This window comes from Sinohyriopsis cumingii, chromosome 9 (genome assembly GCF_028554795.1).
Source record: "Sinohyriopsis cumingii isolate HCF-2022 chromosome 9, ASM2855479v2, whole genome shotgun sequence".
NCBI lineage: Eukaryota > Metazoa > Mollusca > Bivalvia > Unionida > Unionidae > Sinohyriopsis > Sinohyriopsis cumingii.
Window position 1 is genome coordinate 46,036,585 of NC_142969.1, and position 21,912 is coordinate 46,058,496.

General features: G+C 41.9%; 1 protein-coding gene across 4 annotated transcripts in view; it reads right to left on the reverse strand.

Annotated features, from left to right (window-relative positions):
* Positions 1-81: 81 nt before the first annotated feature.
* The window catches only part of LOC149791736 (uncharacterized), a 60,187-nt gene continuing 38,356 nt past the window's right edge, over positions 82-21,912 (reverse strand). For all 4 annotated transcript variants that reach the window (XM_089969251.1, XM_089969250.1, XM_089969252.1 and 1 more), the window contains 3 exons: positions 4,098-4,191; positions 2,662-2,715; positions 82-377 (listed from right to left, as the gene is read on the reverse strand). In XM_089969251.1, the coding sequence (XP_089825377.1) occupies positions 271-377; positions 2,662-2,715; positions 4,098-4,191 (255 nt within the window). In that variant the 3' untranslated portion in view covers positions 82-270. The remainder of the gene's footprint in view (positions 378-2,661; positions 2,716-4,097; positions 4,192-21,912) is intronic.

Sequence of the window (21,912 nt, forward strand, 5' to 3'; positions counted from 1 at the left end):
TGAATTCACACTTTTGAAAATCTCATAGATTTTAAAGTAACATACATGTTGGTGCTATTTATAGTCAGACATTTCTCAGTAACTTTGTCACTGGTTTATTCTTTCTTTGAAGAAGAAAATAAAGGTGTTTAAAATATTTTTGTAATAAACTATTTTTGATAAAGTAGCTAAAAAATTATATGAGTGAATTTTGAAATATTTCAAAATGAATCGGTTCCTTTGGGAATCCACACTGCCTTAAAACCTACGCATCGACAGCTTGTTATCCATCTATCCTTTGTCGTTAGTCAGAAGATTACAAAGCAAAACAGACGTTTCTTTATCTTGGATATCTTGGTTTTCGTTATCTTCGATGGCATCACAGCCTGTTTCATGTTCTAAAATAAGGTGCGTATCAATTTAAGAATGTAAGATATTTACAAATGGCAAAGTTATAAGGCTTGAAAATGTCAATTTACTTTATAAAAATATCATTGGTAATAGTGGGGAAACGGTCATTTATTGTATACTTGTCAAGCTGCTGAAGAAACAAAAAATATTGTCTTATTTATCCAGAAATATCTACAATTGTAAAATCATTTCTTTACTGAAAGTTATCAAGTAGCGTTTACATGATGCACATAACAATTACGAACATTCTTTGTTTTCAAGTGTAGCTTACTAAAGATGGATGAAGCTTTTGTTTGCACAATTGCTCCGGTAGTAAGAACATTCTTCCATAGCAACAGGTTTAAACTGGAACAAGTAAAGAAACATTATCATTGCTTTCATAAAAATGCAAGAACACGACTCTAAAACAAGACCATAGCAATTGGCCAGGTTTGGCTATTTTAATCGAATTTATCGGGCAAAGAAAGATTCCAAATTGTCTGTGCGTTGAAGTGACACCACACGCAACAAAGACGGATATCAATAGATGTCCGTTTGTAATATTCTGCATAAAACTCAACATGTGAAGGAAACTTCATCTTTAGAACTCCATGTGCGATTTTAATATTCCAGGGAGAACAAACCATGACAATAACTATAAGTGAAGCACATCTAAGGTCGTTGTTCGAGGACAGATAGATAAAATTTGTCAATGATGAGCTACAACTTCTTCAGCCTAAAAGGAAAACATAGGAGTCCTAATTATTCACTAGTCTAAATAGAAAAGGTACGAGTCACAATAATTTCCACGTTATAATATTGATGTTCTTTAGGTGGCTGTAACCTAGTTTTCCTTCCAATTCCACCGCGTGACATAAAGTTACGTGGATAGTTAGGTTTCCCTCCAAAATCTCCGCCAATATATAAATTAATACATCTAAGTAAAATAATTATTTTTCCGGAGTAATGTAGACATAAATTCACACTTTTGAAAATCTCGTAGATTTTAAAGTAGAGGAAATGTTGGTGCACTTGATAGCCACATATTTCTCCGTAACTTTGCCACTAGTGTATTCCTTATTTGAAGACAGTGAAGGTGTTTCAAAATATTGTGTAATAAACTATTTTTGATAAAGTAAATTAAATTAAGGCTTTAATATATATATATATATATATATATATATATATATATATATATATATATATATATATATATATATATATATATATATATATATATCTGTTTGCTATAGGTCTTCGTTATAAACATTAAGCTGGAAAATGATGTCATGGCTTACTAATAATTTCGTCTTGATAATTATAAACACGTATGCATTTAAAGCCTTACTAAGTATATTCAATCTACGATTAAAATAAGACACTAATATATTTATCATAAACACAGATATTGACGTATTTATTTTTCGTATTTATGAACAACTTCTTCACAAAAAGAGCCCGACTTGTAATGTCAACGAAAATCAGTATATAATCTTTGCTTGAATGGAGAATTTGTTATCCCCTTAGTACAGCGACTTATCAATATAATATTTACTAAATATTACTATATATATATATATATATATATATATATATATATATATATATATATATATATATATATATATATATATATATATATTCAAATAGAGCTTGTTTTGAAAATACAAGTATGTTATAGTTTGCTTTTTTTCTATCCACTTCTTACCTTCTTTATATTTCTGGGTTCAGATAATGGATCCTGAAGCTTTGGGAATAAATTTAAAGCTAAGATCACAAGTCCAAGTTATTTGAAATCCTGTCACGTAAATAAGAGTATTATAGAACTTTCAGAATTTTCTTAATTTGGCGTTCGTTGCTGGCCGCTTCATTAATACTACTACTACTACTAATAATAATAACAATAATAATATCATTATTATTATTATTATTTTATATACTTTAGGCATTAATATTATCTTAGAAAAGATGTTTTCGTGGGGTGGGGGTGGGAGGCTGAGGCTGCTGTTGAGCTTTTAGTCTTGGTAATACAGGACCTGCTTCTAGTAATATGTGAATCAAGTTAAATTTTAACTTGTCACGGACACATAGGACCTTTAGCTGCAAACTTGAAATTTTGAAGGTCTACCTCGATGATCTGAGATCACACGATTTAAGAATGAGTGAATTTTGAAATATCTCAAAAGGCATCAGTTTCTTTGGGATTCACACTGCCTTAAAACCTACGTAACTACAGCTCGTTAACTATCGATCGAGTCACACGATTACGAAGCAAAACAGAAGTTTCTTTACCTTGGACATTCTTGCTTTCGTTATCTTCGATGGCATCACAGCCTGTTTCATGTTCTAAAATAAGGTGCGTATACATTTAAGAATGTAACATATTTGCAAATAGAAAAGTTATAAGGCTTGTAAATGCCAATATACTATATAGAAATATCATTGGTAATAGTGGGGAAACGATCATTTATTGTATAAATGTGCAGCAGCTGTAGAAAAAAACAAATATTGCCTCTTTATCCAGAAATAGTTACTATTTTGCACTCATCTATTCACTGAAAGTTAGCAAGTATCGTTTGCATGATACGCATAACATTTACGAACATTCTATGTTTTCAATTGTAGCTTTGTAAAGATGGATGAAGCTTACGTTTGCAAAATTGCTCCGGTACTACGAACACCTCTGACAATAACACGTTTAAAATGGAATAAAATAAAATATTTATCAATACCTTCATGAAAATGCAAGAACATGACTCTAAAACAAGACCATAGCAATTGCCCAGGTTCGGCTTTTTCAACCGAATATATCAGGCAAAGAAAGATCCCAAATTGTCTCTGCGTAGAAGTGACAACACACGCAACAAAGATGGATATCAATAGATGTCCCTTTGTAATATTCTGCATAATACTCAACATGTGAAGGAAACTTCATCTTTAGAACTTCATGTGCGATTATAATATCCCAGGGAGAACAAACCATGACAATAAATATAAGTCAAGCACATCTGAGGTCTTTTTCGAGCACAGATGCGCATATTTGCATCTTAGTTCAAATTTGTGAATGATGGCAATAACTTCTTCAGCCCTAAAGGAAAACATATGAGTCCCAATGATTCATCTGGCTAAACGGAAAAGGTACGAGTCACAATAATGTCCGGGTTATGATATTGATGTTATTTAAGAGACTGTAGGCTAGGTTTCCTTCTAATTCCACCCCATGATATAAAGTCTTCTGGACAGCTAGGTTTCCTTTTAATTCCACCCAGTGATATAAAGTTATCTGGACAGCAAGGTTTCTTTCTAATTCCACACCGTGATATAAAATTATCTGGACATCTAGGTTTCCTTCTAATTCAACCCCGTGATATAAAGTTATGTGGACAGGTAATTTCCTCCCAAAATATCTACCAATATATAAAGTAATACGATTAAATTACGTAATTATTTTCCGAAGTGCTGTGTGAAAATCACAGAGAACTGAAGTTGTTTCAAAATGACTGACTCCAATAAGCATTATGGAGTGACAAATCGCCAGCTTTTTCAGCCTTCCATGATACGAAGTCTTTCAGTTCAACATTTATCAAATAATCACTCCAATAATGCAAATAAAACAATTCACTTCGCCTATCGCATATTCCATTTAGAGGTGCAATCATTTTACATAATACATTGACTAATTATTTTTTCGAGAGTTTTTTAATTACTGGTTTAAAAATTAAACGAACCATCACTATCAGAGTTTTCACTGTCTTTTATAGCTTCATTCGTGTCGTCGGAACCCAGCTCAGTTTCGTCGATGCCACTTGCTTCCGATGCAGCCTTTGTGAGAAAAGATCAAATTGCATTTAGTGTCGCGATCGTAAATATCGTTTTTAGCATTATAACACTTGGCCTTTGACAAAGGGACGTTTTGTCATCATTGATATCCACAGGGGAATGATGTGCCAAATTCTGAGGCAAGTAATAAGTATATACATTTACTACTAATATTTATCCGACAGCTGACAGCAAAAGAGACAATGCTACCATTAACATCTAGTGAGAATATGTTATTGTTGTTGTGGGGATTTAACTCCATTTATCAACGCAAGATAAGCTATATATGGAGGCCAGTATAACTAGCGGAGGAAAACCCGGGCAAACGCGGGTAAGAACCAGTGACCTACGAGAGGCTAGTGGCAGCTTTAGCACATACCCACATTGAGCGAGCGCGGTACTCGAACCCACGTGGACATTAATCACACATTGTTATCGGTACGTAACCTATACATAGAATCAGACTTTGTTATCGGTGTGTGCGTGTGTGTGTGTGTGTGTGTGTGTGTGTGTGTGTGTGTGTGCTTTGAATTTTTAACGTAGCTTTAACAATTTTTCAGTCAATTTTACGATGTCTGTAGTGTGACAGTTTATAGTGATGTCTAGCACTGGGGCATCATGCCGCATTCATGTAGCATGATGTCCCAACCAGACACATTATCCTGACATCAGGTCGACCAGTCCTAACACTAACAGTAGTGAATGGGGATCTTATAGGGTCTATGGGACTTATCATTAAAAATACCCTTGGGACAATATAGGGTCTATGTAAATTTAACATGGAGAAAAATCGTGGGACAATATAGGGTCTATGTAAATTTAACATGGACAAAAATCGTGGGACAATATAGGGTCTATGGGACTTATCATTAAAAATACCCCTGGGACAATATAGGGTCTATGTAAATTTAACATGGCCAAAAACCCCTGGGACTGTATAGGGTCTATGTAAAATTGAAACAGGGAGGGTCTCTATTTTTTTTTAAAATAAAAAACAAAATAAAAAAGGGGTAGGCAATGGAAAGGCTATCTCTTTTCGAGAAATATGGCTGGCCCTGAAAAGGGCCTTTGGGTTTTTCTTCTTTTATCTTCTTAACTTTTTCCAACATCTTCTTAATTTGTCCATCATTCCTTTCTTCTTCTTCTTTTCTGTTTCCGGCAGCCAGTCCGGGTGGCCCATGGCCCGGAACTTCTCTTGGATTTTCATCCAGTTTGTGTTCAGTTTTTCTAGTTCATCCTTTTTTCTTCTATTTTCTTCGTCTTTTCTTTCATTGGACCACTTTTCTTTGATCTTCTTGACCTCTTTGGTCAGCACATTCCTCATTAGTTCTTCAGCTTTCTTAAGTTTTTCTAACCCCCACTTCGCGAAACACCAATCTGTCCATTCTACAATGTCTTCTAGAAAGCACCTTGCACTCGTCACATGATCTATTGCTTCTTTTAACTTACCCACTTTGACATACGGTGGGTTAATTAAACCTCTGATTCTCTTCTCCTCATCCTCTATCATTTCTTTCACGATGTTTACGGCTAAGTGCAGGCTGTTTACTTGTCTTGAGACGAAGTCTTTTGTCACTGCATACCTCCATTCCTGTTCAACCCTTTCTGCTACACTCAATCCATCTACCATCCAATACCAACTTCCCATAAGATCGTTGTATAAAGCTGAAGCTGCTGGCATCTTCTTGTTTGCTTATTCCGTAGAATGAGCTCCAATGGCCAACACTGTTAGTTTTATACTGAAAGTGCGGACGTGATGGAAAACATCCCCCTAAAAACATAAAATTGATCTTACCTAGATCATGACCCAACAACGCGCGGACGTGAAGGAAAACATCCCCCTACTTTCTCATTTCATATAATATAACCCTAACTATACTCTTCACATACGCTAATAAACCCATAATCTACTATTCACACAAACATACCTGAGCTCTTACAAACACAAACACACAAACACACAAACACATACCCTCACATTTTTAAAAAAGAGTTAGTGTTTATATTCACACTACTCTACCTACACACATTGGCAAATTAATAGTTATTTCTTTTCTAGAGTATTGGGTAGCCCTGAAAAGGGCTGTTTTTTTTTCAACTCCAGATGCACCTATCTAATGGTTGCACCTTCCAGGTCTGGCGCCACACACACATCTTTGACTCCAGTCTCTTTTTACTTTTTGTCTTGAGAGTGCAGAGGCGGGATGATTCGCTTCAGCACCCCAATCCTCTGTCTCGGGAATATTGTATGACATCCTCTCTCCTATTTTCTTTTCCTCTTCTTCCCTCTCTCTTCTCTCCTCCTCTTCCTTCTTTATTCTTTCTTCTTCTACGATAGCCTCCGCTGATAGTTCGTTTACTATGCGCCTGGCATATTCCAGGTGCATCTGGAGTTCTAGCAGCTTCACAATCCTTGTATTCATTCTCTTGCTGTTAACAGGTCGACGATGGGCCCAACTGACGATTAGTTTTTAAGTTATACTGAAAGCGCGGACGTGAAGGAAAACATCCCCCTAAAAACATAAAATTCATCTTACCTAGATCATGACCAAAAAAAAAACAACAACTCGCGGACCTAAAAGAAACACTCACTCACTTTTTTATACTACCCATTCCTATTCTAAAAATTTTTTTATAAATCACTTTAATAGACTATTTACATACGCAAAGCAATCCAATCTAACCCCAAATATACACCTCAAACACCAAAAAAAGACATTATTTTAATCTACTATTAACCTAAATTTACTTGAACTGTTACTAACACAAACACACAAACACATACACTGTCACTATCAATAAAGAGTTAGTGTTTATTTTCACACTACTCTACCTACACACACATTGGCAAATCGATCGTTATTTCTTTTCTAGAGTATTGGGGTAGCCCTGAAAAGGGCTGCTTTTTGTTTGCTATGGCATTCTTTTTTTAGTTTCTAAGAATGCGATGTCCTCTGAGGATAGACTTTCTGGCAATAGGTCTGCTTCTTCGGAAAGAGAAGAAGAACTCTTTGGTGTCGATACGGCAATCGACAAAGCCTCTGTCAGGTTCAGGTTGCTACTGCTGCTGTTGCTGCTGCTGTTGCTGCTGTCTCTGAAGTCTGTACTTCTCTGTCCATTCTTCTTTCTCCCTGTTCATTTCTTCTCTGAAGAGCTCTTCTATCAGGTCTTCAGTGATTTTTAACATTCTCACATTTTCTATTTCTTCTGGCTTCGGTATCAGACTGTGTCTGACCCTATGCAAATTCACGTAGGCTTCATTGAGTTTAGCTAGTTTGGAGCACATCTTCTTAGGAGGATGAGTCGACAATGGATGGTTAGACTACAAACAACCCCGGTTCTTAAAGTCAAAGCGCGGACGTGAAGGAAAACATTCCCCACACGGTTTTCGAGCCGCAACGTTCAGTGAGTGTCATGAGAGGGATAGTAAGAAATCAAAGAGCATCAATCCAACATTCTTATAGCTAAACAAACCACAAAGGCATTTTTTTTCAAAACACAACATTTTTTATTCAAAAATCACTTAACACTGAACAAAAACTCTAACATTTTTTAACAATAATCCAACACTATAACATCAAACAATTTTTTCAAATCACAAACATTTTTTTCTCAACTGACAATCTACTTTAAACAGGGCTGACAACGTTGTGAATGAAATTGTGATTTCCACTGTTGGAAATCATTAGGCCATTGATTGACACTACGTTTCCTAGCTTGAGACAAAAGATAAGCATAATGGTCACAAAACCATCGATCTACTTTCACATCGTTTCTAGCAGAAGAACGAGGATCGAAATGAGTCACTAAATGTTCTAAGGAATAGCCCAGGCTGCGATGATGCAGAAAATACACACAATACTTTCCACACACCAAGGAATCTGTGCCTTGTAATTTCACATTATTGAATCGGGTGATCTGAGCATTTATTCTCATAAAGTCAATGATATCGTCTTCCAAAGGGGGTAATCCATACGAATCGAAATATTCCACACATCCTTCTTGAGGAAAGTAGACGGCTACCCAGTGGGTTCCTGGGAGATGACTGTCGTCCGTGTTGATCACGTAAGCTTGATGGTCTTTAGGTTTGCGATGAGGGAGTTCATCTTTAGCACAGACGACAGGATTCCAAGAAGCCGTATACGAACTGTGGTTCAAAAGGTAATAAAGTTCCCAGGTATCCATTGTTTTGCATGTGTTGTTTTCTTCTTCACAGGTAATAATAAGTCGTCAATTCGATCCTGACTTTTTGCTTGAAAATGTCTGACGAATAAACGGTTATTCATTCTGTTTTCTCACTCTGATTCAGGACAGCTTCGATACGATGGATCTCTTGAATGGTTAATGGTGGACAAGAATGTTCACGCAAGTCTTTATACCACTGGTGCAGCACGTCTTTGTCCGAGATGAGACTCCAAGCTTCGTCCAGATACTCGTCCAATTTTTCTTCTTGACTCAACATCAGGCATTTATCGTGTTGAATTTGACTGGGATGATCGTTTTGACATCCATAGCAATTTTTCTTGATCAATTCCGTCATTTTTTCGACCAAGTGTTTGGCAAAACAGGAGACTAAATGGGCTTCTTGTTCTGGCCATCTTGACTTCATCATGATTACGTCTTCTTCCACAGTCTCCTTACATTCCATGTCCAAAGTTTCTCCACTAGGTAAAGAGGGATAACAGTCTTCCATGGCTTCTAATAGTCTAGAATGACTTCTCTCAAACTGTTGATTTCTATCGTATTGTCAAATTCTGCATACAGGATGACGTTCAACGTTGGATCAGCAGGGTCTCGGTTTGCAAACTGAATTTCCACACGAATCTGGCCAGATTTTATAGGGTGGAAATGTCCCTCGTCGCTGCCTTGGTCTGGAGTGAAATCGAAAGCCCACAAAGCATAGCCTCCTGCATAATCGTCGTACGTAATCCCGTGACTGGTGTTGGTCCCTAACTGTCCCGTGGCTTCGTACAGGGAGAAGTACGATCTCAAGTAATTGTTCTGGGCAAAGTTAGGCTCAAAGGGTCGGGTACACACGGTCTTGCCGTCGCGACTGACTTCGATTTTGGACACGCTAGAATGTCGAAACTCAAAAGGATTTTCGTTGTGAAGTCCATTGAAAGCTGAATTCCTGACGATACCAACGATCAAACGCTTGGGTAACTGTCCTTGGAACAGATGATCTTCGATCATGGATCGCTGTCCAACAGGAATGGTGAACGTTTTCACTTCCACACATCGTATGGGATACTTGGCGGTCGTTCTGCTCAACGTCTGACTGATGTCGTTTCCCACTTTAGGTAACACTTCCACACGGCGTACGTAAAGTCTGGCTTCTTGGATAACAGTTTTGTATTCGTTGGCATGGGCCATCAAATGGAAAGCGGCAGTGCTACGATTCAGTCTCAGGCGAATATCAACTCTGTTCAGTAAATACTTTTCTTGTAACCACATGTCCAAATGCAAACGATCCATCAGTTCTAAACTACGTCCTTGCAGAATTTTAGTTCTACGTGTGTTAAACCCCACATTGTGAGAATTGTCATCTTCTGTCAGGGCTGTGTCGCTAAACGTGCCTACACCTGCCGTGTCAGGTTTCCATACCACGCAAGCATCCAGATGAGTATTCTTGGCTTCTTTTCCGTACGTCAAGAGATTTTCCAAGTAGGCACGATATGGGTAAGTATCCATGCTGCTGCTGACCAGTTTGTTATTCAAGTACAAGTCCACTTCGCTGAACAAGGAATGCATGAAATTGTTGACGGGCGCTACCCTATCATTGGCTCCAGGATTGGTGTTGTCAGTTTTGATCACTTTGACTTTCAAATACAGGTAACTGCTATTCAGATCGATGTAATCTTCGGGTTGTCCTTTGATTTCGAACTCGATGGGAGCGGAATCCGTCAAAGAGGAGACGGGATGAAATTCCACCCACTGGGATTCTTGCATCGTCATCATGGTGGGGGGCATGGCAAACATATCCAGTTCCGTCTTGGAACAAGCACATGACCCTCGGTGCATCATTTTTTTCTGTGTCTCAATAATCGAAAACGTCTAAGTCTCGAACGGTTCTTCTTTTCTTGGCTTTTCTCGCTTGAAGTCTGGTGAAAGGGTGTTTTCTTCGTCGTCTCTTTCTGCCTTGTCCTTGCTGAATGCCTGACTCGGTAGCGTGCAGGGCATTTATAGGTGTGTCTCGTCGGCCTAAAATGTCTTTACCCGTTTGCAGCAGGACATTTTTGCCTGCCCTCATGAAGGCTTCTTTAGGGTTTTGTTTGTCGATGATGACATTTTGGAGAAATTCTTTGCCTTGCGTCAGTGCCGCATCTTTCAAGGCGTGCAATCCGCGTGTCACCATCGGTTTCAACACCGGGGCCACCGAACGAAAGGCCGATTTTAACATGTCTCCTAAACCGTGTCCTCGCTGTCGTGCAACCCCTTGGTACACTGGATACATGACTTACTTACGAATCGTTAGAGAACCGTTTTCGAAAATGGAGTTTCACCGTGACTTTTCCTTTGGTAAATGGAATATTTTGTCCCAGATCTCCTTTTATAGTAATGTTGACCGTGTCCAAATACGACTTGCTGACTGGCAAATAGTGAGGATGGACAAATTCGCGGTGGACGTGGTAAGTGTTTCCACCTTCCTCGTCAGCGTTCGCGGCAGAATCCACTTTGAAAGGAATGACACGCAGTAACGGTACGGAGGTGTGTCCCACCACGTTATACTCCACCACATCGGAGTACACGAACATCAAATTCAGTCCTTGGTTCAGTTCTACTGGGGTACGAAATAACTTGCTAAAAGACTCGTTGTCGTAAACGATGGGTAATTCGTTGTTCTTGAGTATGGTCATTCTTAGGTTCATGTCTCCGCCCAACATGTCAAACAATTCAGGACAAAATAAAATGGACATGATTTTACTCCGCTCAAATTTCATCGAGAAGCGACGAGCTACTTTGTGGTACTCCATGGTGACATTTTTGTTGACATGCTCCAAAGCTTTCCCAAACACGCCATTAAACTTGGCAGCTATGGTGTTGACCAAATGTTGACCACTAAAATAATAACCTGGGGGAATGAAAAAGTGGTAGGTCCACTTTTGAGTTTTCTCATTATAGGTTTTATTGTCATATATGACTTTCTTATTCAACTCCTGTTGCAATGGCTCGTCATGAACTTCCACATAAAAAAAATTTTGATTGGGAAGGACATTGAGGACTTGGGTTGGGTGAATGATTTCCACTAAAGCCACTTCCCAATGGGCTTCGTGATCTAAGGGGATGGCTTGAGGTAATTTGGCCGTGTAACAGCACAACGTGTTGTGGGGAAACACCTCCATGGAACTGTCACTGGGTAAGGTTAAGTAAAATTGGTTTTGGTGACTCATAATTCCAGAGTTCTGTGGCTGTCCGAGGGGATATTACTGGACGTCAGAGGCGTGTCTCCGCCCAAAATGGGGTTCTGGTTGTGGTTGGACTGGTGACTGGCACTGGCACTGGACACGAGGTTCCCGTGGTTCCCGTTGGAAGAGAATTTCAGGGAGGGATTAGGAAGCAGGTAACCGATGCAACTGCTCAATAAAATGGTCCACAATTGTTTGTCTCCTTGTTGCAAACTCAAATTGGCAATGGCTGCCCCTATGACACAATACACCACGAAAATTTGGCAGAAAAAGACGATTTGCGTTTTAGGCACACGTTCTCCACACCACACCCACAAGGGTTGTTTTTGTAAATCTTGCACAGAAGAACTGGGTGAAGAGGGAGTGGTCGACGTAGCTGCGTCTGATGTGTGAAAGGGCATGATGGTTACTTCTTTTTATAGTCGATGACTTGCGATGCGTCGATCCAAGAATCGAAACTGGGTGGATATCCTTTCCAACGTACTTTTACTTCTTTGACACGTCGTTTGCCCACTTTACGGGTTCTGCGTTCGAGAATGCTTTCGATGTCGTACACGTCGTCTTCTTTTTTGGTGACACGTTGTAACTCGGGTAAATAAAACGTTCCTTTGAGTACTTCTCCGTTCATGTCTTCCAATTTATAGACGGCAGGATGACGACCATGCACTCGTCCAGTGACGCGAAACAATTCGGTCGTCCAGTTAGGTAAGTAACCTTTGTCAAAAGTGCGTTTGGTTTTGCCAATGCGCACCCAATCTCCTACGGTCAACTCTCCACTTTTCTTGGGGACAGCCCTCGTCGGGGACGTACCAAACAGGCGCTCAAACACCAACACTTCGTTCTCGGGAGTCACGTCTTGCGGGGCACGTCCGATGCTTCGATGGTAAGATTGGTTGTACGCTTGCACCAGGTGCGGTAAGATGTCGATGTACTTCAGAGTGTGGTGATGCGTAAAATATTTCCACATGCGTTCTTTCAAAGTGCGTTGAAAACGTTCCACGATGCTGGCTTTGGTTTCGGGATTCTCGGTGGTAAAAAAATGAATGTCACGTTTCTTTAATTCTTTTTGGAAAGCTTGGTTCAGAAATTCGGTGCCTTTGTCCGTTTGCCATCGAAGTGGGTGACGGCCGCTTTGTTTCAACACCCGTTGCAGGGCTCGCATTAACTCGCTGCTGGATTTGGAAGTCAAGGGCACGACCCAGGCAAATTTGGAAAAGACGTCGATGACACAAAACAAATATTTGTAGCCACGATTGTAGCTGGCCAAATGAGAGACATCGGCTAAATCGGCTTGCCATTGATGATCGATGCCTTCCACTCGGGTGCGACTTCTGGCAAACTTGCGTCGAATGGGTTTGTGTAAAGTGTAGGTAGCTTGTTCTTGTAACCATCGTTGCACTTGGGGTAAACGGAGACTTTTCAGTCGAGTTTTGGCAGCACGATACAATTTTTGAACTCCTGCGTAACCTGCAGGATGCGAGGGATCGTAGTAAATGCTGGCTAAGACTTTTTCCATTTTTTGTGTTGGTGTGTTAATAAGTCACCCACTCTTCGGTGATGCTACTTTGGGTGGGACGAAAGGGTGGTTTGGAAACGGATTTACGTGTCCGATCGGCTACGGGAGTAGAAGTCGAAGGTAGCGGTGGAGGTGGAGGTGGCAATGGAATGGCTTTGGTCTTCTTTTCTTTTTCCACTTCTGGTTTCCCTTCTTTCTTTTTCACTTCTGTCGAAGGAGGCGTGAACATCATCTTTTTAACCCAAGCTTTCATTTCTTCTCGTTGGGGTGTGGGGGACGGGGTCAACAAGGATGCTGCAATCTTACTCGAAATGGGAGCTGCTGACGGTGTTTGAAACACTTCTCGCATCTCTTCTTCCTCAGGTCTTCGTGGGGTAGCATCTCTGGTGACCCCTGGGGATGGTAGTAGTGGTGGTGGTGGTAGTGATGATGGAGCTGGACTTTTCATCAAGGTCTTAAAATCTTTCAGAGTGGGTAGAGCTGTTTCGTCTAAAGCTTTCTGGTGAAAGAGTTGCAGTCGTTGCAAGAGTTGACCGTAGTTTTGCGATTTTTCTGTTTCGGACAAATCTTGGCGATCCATCAAGGACTGCAATTCGTGTTGTAACTGGGACATCTCGCTCAAATGGGGATTGGGAGGTAAATGCGGGGTGCGTTGTTCTTGCCACCGATGGTATTCCATCCATCGTTTGTAAGGCACTAAAGCTAGTTTTCGTCCTTCCATGGGGTTGTCAGGGGTCGATTCTGAGATCTTGGGACTTTCGAAGGCCTTTTTATCTTGCTCCCACTAGTCCTCCCAACATGGTTCCCAAGACTCCTTTCAGTATGGGGCCTAACAAGAGAGGCAAAATGCCTCCACGTTGGACCGACATCTTCTTTTTTTGACGAATGGGAATTTTCTTTTGAACCATTTTCCGAAGAACGTGACGATGTTTGCCTAAGCATTGTTTCTGGTGTTTGGACAAAGGGATCGTGCCTTTCAGAACGTTCAAACAACATTCGCACACGGTATCGATGACCTCTTTGGAGGCCGTTTGAATGAGTTTTTTTCGTAGGGGTGGAGAAGCTTTGGATAGGACAGATAACAGGTCCCCATGTTTGGCTAAACGTGGTGGCAGTCCTTTCCTTTTCTTTCCTTGGGGTTTTTTGGAGGGTGACATCTTTGAGTCTTTAGGAGCACCAAAAAACACTGATACCCTACTCGGTCACAGGCCTTTTTTATACTGGAACGCGTCGCCACTGATTGTCTTTACGGCGTATCAGTTTGAGGACAGGCATGACACGTCGTGCAGGGGTACGTAACGGACTAAATTGAGCCAGTTCTTGCTTGGACAAATCCAGTAAACTTTGTAACATGCCCGATCTTTCATGGACTTTGATTTTGGGAGAAGGTAATTTGTGAGCAGCAGCCACTGCCGCTAAATTGGAAGGTCCTGCCACTGGGGAAGTTTTTTTGGGGGTCATCAACGGAGAAGTTCTTGGTGTGATCAACGTCTCCAAGTACTCTTCAGTTCCTGGTGACATCAACGGAGAAGTGGATAAACGTAAGGCTGCCGGAGACACAGTCACCGCTGTGGCAGGTCGTGGTTTGCGAGTGTAAGGTTGCGTCCTGGCCGAAGTGCCTCTCTTGCGACTAGTTTTCTTCTGTGGACTTTTCTTTTTCTGAGGACTTTTTCTCTGTTTCTTTTTCTGGGGGCTTCTTTTCTTTTTTCGGGGTGGTGTCTGGTAAGAGGAGGGTCCTGCCACTGGAGAAGTTATTCTTCTTGGGGACCTGGTCTTTTTCTTCTTGGGGCTGCGTTGGACTTTTGTCGTGGGTATAACTTTGGGGGCATTAGGATCCCATCTTAAGAGTGAGCGAATGATGACCCCTCCTAGAGTACCGCTCCCTCCAGGTTTCAAAATGATTTGTTTTTTGGTTTGAGTGTCGATGCGGGGATCGGCCAGTTGGACCAAAGCGACTTTGTTTCGATCGAAAAAGCGTTGGGTTTGATGAGGAATCTGAATGATTCCTTGGAGTAATCGACGTGCCGTCACCGTGAACCATCGTAAGACTTCTTTGAGACTAGCTTCTAAGACACGAGCTCGTGTTTGTGGATCTTTTTCTCGACTGATGCCATACAAGGCACGAATCAATTTGACGGGAAGATGCGACTGAAGGGACGTCATGTTCACACTGTGTGAGACAGACGAAAAAGGGTCTGAGGTTTTTATAGATTTTTTTCATGGGGAGTGAAATGAAGTCGAGGACGGAGACGTGTACAGGACAGGCCCTCCGTCTTGGCACCAATGGTGAAACAAGTGAGTACGAAATCGCAAATCCTCGGGGGTCGTAGGTTTCAAATCGACGAGTAAATAGGCGTGTGGCGTTTGAGTGGCATCGTCGTACGCCTGAGTCAGCCAAGGCGTTCCTAACTGTTTGGCTAAGACTTGCACTTGCGATTTATCTCGAGGGCTTTTAAACAAGACCACGTAATGCGCATTGAGACTGATGGTGCGATGGGCTTTACTTTGTTGAAACAAATTTTGGGTGATGTAAACGACACTGGCATTACGGTGATGTCCTTTGCGCGTGAACCACAATTTAATTTCTTCTTCGTCTTCTCCTAACATGTCGTCGAAAATGACCAAATGGGTTTGACGGGAGTCAGAGACGATGCCGTCGTCGTCTTTAGGAATGCCTTCCACAAACACGATGGAATCGCCTTGACTTTCTCGCAAGAGGCTGTACGTCGATTGCCACTCTTTGTAACACCACACGATTCGTTGAGGGGGTCGATCGATCAAATGATGTTTATGTTCGATCAAACGTTTGACGAATTCGGTTTTGCCTGAACCGCTAGGTCCAGCAATGAGCATGTTAAAGGGATGGCGAAGATACAAAGCCTCCCAACTGGCACGATCTAAGTGTTCGTCGATGACTTTGACAGTAGAGGAAGAGGGAGCAGAGACAGCAGAGGTAGCCATGGTGTGAGGAATGTCACTTGTGACACGAAAAACAAACAAGACAAGAGTTTATATACTTTTTCAGAACACGTTTATTGAATGTTTTTTTTCAAACATGAATACGAAAGACAAAAATACATAAAAGCCAAAGGCTTAAGTACAAGGATAAAATGCACATGATAACGATGAACGTGGAATAAACACAAGTGTCTGTACAACATGTTTTGGGTAATGTTCTAACCAGTTCTATAGTAGGGGGTAAGGTCACACAAGTGTCCTTCCGAAAGGGTCTTTCAGGTCTGTCCAGGACAGTCCTGTCCTGAGTGACGGGTTCTTCTGGCACCGTCACTAACACGGGTTGAAAAGTAACTTTTTTCCTTGAATAACTCTCGTGCATACTGGGCCACCTCTTGGGTCCAAGCCTCAAAACCCCATTCTTTCCAGGCACGGACATCTGCCCAATGGGGATGTAAGTCACAAGCTACACACACATCGTCATACACGTCTTGGGTAGCTAAAAGTTGACGAATCTTTTTTGCCTGTTGAGGTCGAGAAGTATCCAGATGAAACCGCAAGGCTTTGAGCAAAAGGAGTTTTTCGTGACCATTTAAGGCCATTGAGGTGGTAAGTACTGATCGTAAAGAGTCCACAAAGAATCGGCTGGAAAACGAAATCCCAGAAAACAAGTCACTAAGACACACACCACTTGTCGTCCCAAATTGAATGGATACAGTTCTTGTAATAATCGATGGTAATGATCCACAGTTTGAATATGGTCATTGAGTTCCTTCCACGGAATCTGTTGGATGACATGTGACATAAACCGTGGCATGGCAGCCTGTTTTTATATTCTCTTTTTTTCGGATGCAATACACGTACTTTCTAGCCAGAGATCTTCGTTCTCCAGTAGCGAATCTAAATCTTGCATACTGTAACCGAAACGTCAGAGTTCGTTTAGGTGTTTCCTCTTCCGCTAAGTAGATTTTACGTAAAATATGTTTGTAATCCTTTAACTTGTCTTCCTCAATGCGTTGCACTAGGTGAATCTCGAAGTAACCATAATCATGAACATGTCGATCATTAGCGACCTCAAAGTTTTGAACAATGTCTGACCATTGAAAGAATTTCTGACGAATCAGTTCTCTTATACCATTCAGGTACCAGTGGTTAAAGATCTGGTGACGTATCGGATGCAATTGTTCTTTACGTTTCACTTGTATTTTGACCAGCTCTCGGTAAATCCTTTCTCTCAACTCCACAGGCAAAGCACGAATGTTCTCTTGTAAAGTATTCATGAATAGGCCAGTCCGTACAATTCACAAAAGTAATCCACATAGTGAGTAATTTCTGACCACTGCCATTCAGGGTAACGTCCAAGAATGTCACTGAACTCTTTTGATGGAAACGGTCTAAAGCGATACAATAGGAGGAATGCACCCTTGACCCAAAGAAATCTAACACACTGGTTGACTTTTTTCACTTTCCTCTTATGAATTTCTCGACACAAAAGTTCTACAGTGACCCATTGAGATTTCACTCTGGCAAACCCCTGCCAAACTTCCTTGTAAATCTGCTCTTGTAGTTCTTTAGGTAATGATTCAATATCGTTTTTGAAATGAAGTTTAAATACTGGTCTCGGTGATGTCCAACATTTGACTCCTAGCCAATCTGGTTTCTTCTTCGTCAACGACATGGTAAGAAGTTACTTCAATGTCTCGGTCCCACTAAGGGTAAGTAATGACAATTCGGTGACCATCGAGCATGTTCTACGTAGGCCGAATCTTGCGGTTCCCAGTGGTGAAGTGACACACCGCAACTGAAGCACTTGACTTTATCTCCTTCGCCCAAGTAGAAAAATCCGGCTCTGGCTAATTCTTCGGGGGTCGGTCCTCCCAGATACTTAGGCCATTTTCCTTTGAACGATTGAAGACGATTTTCAAAGTCGCAGTATTCCGACAAACGCACAGGAAACGAATATTCGTTTTTCACAGGTTCATTTCGATGAGGGTTGGGTGACAGGAACAGGAGTTTGCTCAGGGCTGGATGACATCCGTAGGGGGGTAGACGTGAAGGTGAACATTCCCCTTTAAACCCGGTAAAATGTCTAAGAGGACGAGCGGCATCGCTTTCGCATCCCTCAGGTTTGACACGCACAGCATCACTTTCCATGACAGGGGCAGTGAGAACAAAGTTCCCATGATGCTTTACGGCATCGCTCAGGTCACAAGGTACAGCATCGTATCCATCGCAAGGCTCACAATCGCACTCGTCTGCAAACTCCGTTACGCAATTACAATGGTAACCACATGGACAATCGCAGTTTCCTTCCGGACATTTTCCGTCGCAATGCATGGGTCTTATCCATCCAATATTAGTCACACTAGAGGAAGATACAACTTTTTTACAATCCCCAAACTGAAACGATGTCTCTTTCAAAGTATTCATCTTGTTCGCTCGGTCTTGGTAGTCACAATGAACTATCGATCTTGACCATAGCCCCCTTTTTATACTAGTCGCAATGCAGTCTCCAGCTTGTACATCTTTCCTTTTTTACGTTTTTTATGTCTTGTTTCGGAAGGTACCGTCTCTAAGGTACCGTCAACATTGTACCGTAGTGTGATGGGTGGAAAGGCCATAGAAAGGTAAGGGCAGTGCGGAGACCATCGAGTATGTTCCAGAATAGCTGAATCTTTATAGATACATAGATCCATTCGTAACTTCAGTCCGCAAGCGAAACACTGTACCTCGTATCCCAATCCTGACTCAGGTCCCAAGTAGACAAATCCTGTTCTAGCTAAAACATGCGAAGAAGGTAATCCTTCCCTATCCGTAGGCCATTTCTGAAACGTGTCCAATCGACGGGCACAATCACAATAGTCAGGTAAGAAGACTGGAAAATGGTAGGGTTTGAACTTGGAGTTCTCATCGGGTTTCTCACTCGATTCTTCCTGTGGCGAAGTCATCTTTCTGGTGGGTGGCTATCCTCTTACAACCAATGTTTTATACCAACGTGTCCATACGGTAAGGTGAAATGATTGGGAAGTCGAACTCGCTTCTGGTACACGATTTGATAAACTTTTTCCAAAGGTCGACTGACGATGTGGTGAGTGGGTAAACGTACAATCTTGTTCGGTTGGTAAGTGGTCACTTTAAAGTTTCCATCCTCTCCCGATTGCAAGGCTTCTTTCAATACCCCAAAGTTGACCACTCGACTGGTACGATAATTCAGAGTCAGTCCTTTCACTTTGCACGTCGTGTGCACTTCTCCTCGTTTGTCACGGTATTCGTAGCCGTAATTTTTTTGACCGCCACTGACGAAACTTAGAATCTTGTCGTCGGGATGCTCGTCTGTCCAGGCTCCTAAACGGTCTCCTTCGATGTTAGGGTGATGTTGAATCGGGTGATGGATGTAAATGCAACTGTCCGTGTCAAAGTACAGGACGCGTTCCCCTAACAGTTCTAAAGCTTCGTACAATTTTAAGCGAGCATGGGCTGTCACGTAAGCCGCAATGATGACATTTCCAAAAGGGTCGTCTTGTACAAAGTCCAGATCTTCTTCGTAATTGACCAAGATCAAATTCTCTCGAACGACGTCCACGTGTTTCATGTATTTGGTTTTGTCGTGAATCATCTGGAAGTAGCGGGAAGGTTCTGTCAAATATTCCGTCTTGGGTAAACACGGTCGTTGTGCCATTTTACCCCACAAGCAATTTAACATCACTTTGGCAAACGATCGCCTGCCTTCGTTTTTCTCGATGTGGTCTAAATTGATGCCTTCTTGTTCGTAGTATTTCTCTTTGAATTTTATTTGGTCTTCGGGAGTGTGACACCAGGAAGGATAGCCGCTGGCTTCTTGCTTCAGTTTCAAAAAGGCATCCACGTAGTCTGCGAAAATGCCTTTCTGCGTGGGGTCACCCTTGTGGTATTGTTGTGTCTTGGGAAAGTGGCAAATTTCGTACACTTCTAACAGTTGGTATCCCATGTCCAGAGCTTTGAACAATTCTACGCTGACCCAGGTTCCCGTCAAGGCCCGTTCTTCCTGGCTGTGATGGCAAGGTTGGTCTTGGTTGCACGTTTCCGCACAAGTACGGCACAAGGGAAACATCAGTTTGCCTTGACAATGGTGAGGTAAGACGGGATGGTATAGGTTCGTGGGAGGCAAAACTTTACACTTGATCAAGCCTTCGTATTGTCGAATGTTTTTCAGGTCGATGTGTTCCGTGAACAATTGCGGGTGCCCTACAGGAAAGCGACAATATTTGCACACGTAGGGACACAGCGAACACACGTCCAAGTATTTGATTTCTTCTCCTTTCTCTTCGTCGGCTTGGTACAGCAAACAGGTGGCATTGGTCCTTCCTCCGTACAAACTATCCCTCGGGTTCAGCGGGTCCATGAACTGGTAACTTTCCACGAGGCGTTTAAACTCGGGATCGGTTTTCATACGGTGATCGTACTCGTGTTCCCACATTTCCACCACTTGGTATCCTTGCTGTTCTAACTTTAGGCGCCGCTGACAAGTGTCCTGGTACAAGTCTTCCATGGTTCGTTGCAAAAACTGATTTTTAGTGCCACGGTCAGGGTAACAGACGGGACATCCGTGAAATAAGCAACCGTTAAACTCGTACACGATCTTGGGGTTTTCTAAGTCCCAGCCATCGACCGAATACGTTCCGATGGTCTTTTCGCCCCCTCCGTTGCGGGCATGCTGAATCCACTTGTCTTCCTTGTCGCACAAGTAATGTAACCAACGTAGGGCTTTGACCGAGTATTGACGTTTGACAAAGTGGGTCGTTTGAGGACTGATGACAGCCACGGTGTTTTCAGGCATGAATCTTTGTCGATACACTAAGGAACACGCTTTGGCAATGGTGCAAGCTTCTTTCAAAGGATCTACCCCTCCGTGTTCCATGAACAGTTCTCGAAATTTTCCACAGCAACGTCGTAAAATGTCCACGTGGGAACGACAATACTTTAATATTTCTTCCTGAAAGTCGAAAGGGTCCGAGGCGTGAGCCTGGTACCAAGCGTAGAAAGCTTCTCGTTGTTCGGTACGCATGTTGTCGGGGCGTAATAGTGAGCCTCGGGCAAATGGGGTAGAACGGCGTGTTGATTGGCTTCCGTATTGAAAAAGTGTGGAAAGTACCCTTTAGCCATTTCTGTCATTCCAAACGTTTTAGGCATTCGACTCAAAGGCATGGCCAAATAGCTCATCGAATCTTTAAACTGTACTTGTCCCACTTGCATGAAAATGATTTTGGCTCCGTTCAAAGTCACTTTAGGACGTTCGGTGCCTTGTTCCGTATAGTACCTCAAAAGAAACTGTCCATCGTATCCGGAGAAATTGTGAGCCATCACCGTGGCATGACGATGACAATCTCCGTAAAGTTCGATGTCCTCTTGGCTCCACGTCTTGTCGATGGGGTCTAAGACCCATTGGGCAAAATCGGCTAACGTGTTCGGTCCCCGAAAGATTTTTTCACGCCCTCCAGGAATCTTGCTACAGTGAGGGCAATGACTGAAGATAGGTTCTTGAATGCACTTCTCGCACGCTCGATGAGCCACGCAGAAATTAGGAATGTGAATGCCGGTCTCTTGCATGCATTCAAAATCGAAAAAGATGAAATTGCCTTTCTTCTTGTGACCATCCTCTTTCTCTGGTGGGGGTTGGTATTTTTGCACGTAACATTGGTGTTCCAAGTCCACGATGTGGTGACAAATGTGACATTTTTTCTTTCCTCGACATACGTGTGCCTTGGTACTATTGGTACGTATGACTTGTTCACACGTAGGGCACAATCTCAGGAGTTGACAAGCACATTTCTTCTGTGAACCTTGCGTTTTCAGATGTTGTTGGTAACA